At 57.2% G+C, this 780-nt stretch overlaps 1 protein-coding gene across 1 annotated transcript in view; it reads right to left on the bottom strand.

Moving 5' to 3' along the window:
• Positions 1-780, bottom strand: part of EMH_0034460 (uncharacterized protein) — a gene marked incomplete at both ends in the record, with an annotated part of 3,221 nt that overhangs the window by 363 nt on the left and 2,078 nt on the right. The window contains 2 exons of the mRNA XM_013494871.1: positions 12-229; positions 381-754. Coding sequence (XP_013350325.1) covers positions 12-229; positions 381-754 — 592 coding nt within the window. The remainder of the gene's footprint in view (positions 1-11; positions 230-380; positions 755-780) is intronic.

Genomic DNA, 780 nt, shown 5'->3' with positions numbered 1-780 from the left:
GACAAACGAACCCCGCATAGAGGAAGGTCTCTATACAGCTGCTCTGCTGCTGCTGCTGCTGCTGCTGCTGCTGCTGCTGCTGCTGCTGGTGCTGCTGGTGTTGCTGCTTGTGTTGCTGCTGATGATGGTACGGTTGTTCTTGCTGCTGCAGTTGATAGAGAAGCAGCAGAAGAACCAGCAGCAGCAGCAGGAGCAGCACTTGCTGCTGCTGCTGCTGCTGCTGCTGCTGCTGCGACAGCAGCAGCAGACGTACCTTCTGCTGCTGCAGCAGCAGCAGCAGCAGCAGGACAGAGATCAGCAACAGATAAATATAAAGGAAAACCCAATCTGCTTCTATCGTTGCGTATATGGAGAGAGACTCTGCTGCTGCTGCTGCCTACAAAAACATCAGCAGCAGCAGCAGCAGCCCATTCTGCTGCTGCTGCTGCACCGGGGTGGGTGCGCAGCAGCAGCAGCAAACGACGGCCCAGTACACCCTGCAGCAACAAATCATCAGCCTCCTTCTCCTGCTGCTGCTGCTGCTGCTGCTGTTGCTGTTGCTGCTGCTGCTGCTGCTGCTGCTGCTGTTGCTGCTGCTGCTGCAGCAGCCTTGCAAGCGAACGCAGAGCGATTTCAATATCGAAGAAATACAGCTTGGGGATTGCTGCTGCTGCTGCTGCTGCTGCACCTGCTGCTGTTGCTGCTGCTGCAGCAGCAGCAGCAGCAGCAGCAGCAAAGCTGTCTGCAAGGTCCTTCCGCTCCTTCGGCGTTGCGTCTGTACACACCAGAACCTGCAGCAGG

This window comes from Eimeria mitis, genomic scaffold, assembly GCF_000499745.2.
Source record: "Eimeria mitis Houghton genomic scaffold, Emh_scaff1315, whole genome shotgun sequence".
In the NCBI taxonomy this organism is placed as follows: Eukaryota; Apicomplexa; class Conoidasida; order Eucoccidiorida; family Eimeriidae; genus Eimeria; species Eimeria mitis.
This window is presented reverse-complemented; position numbering and strand designations above follow the sequence as displayed.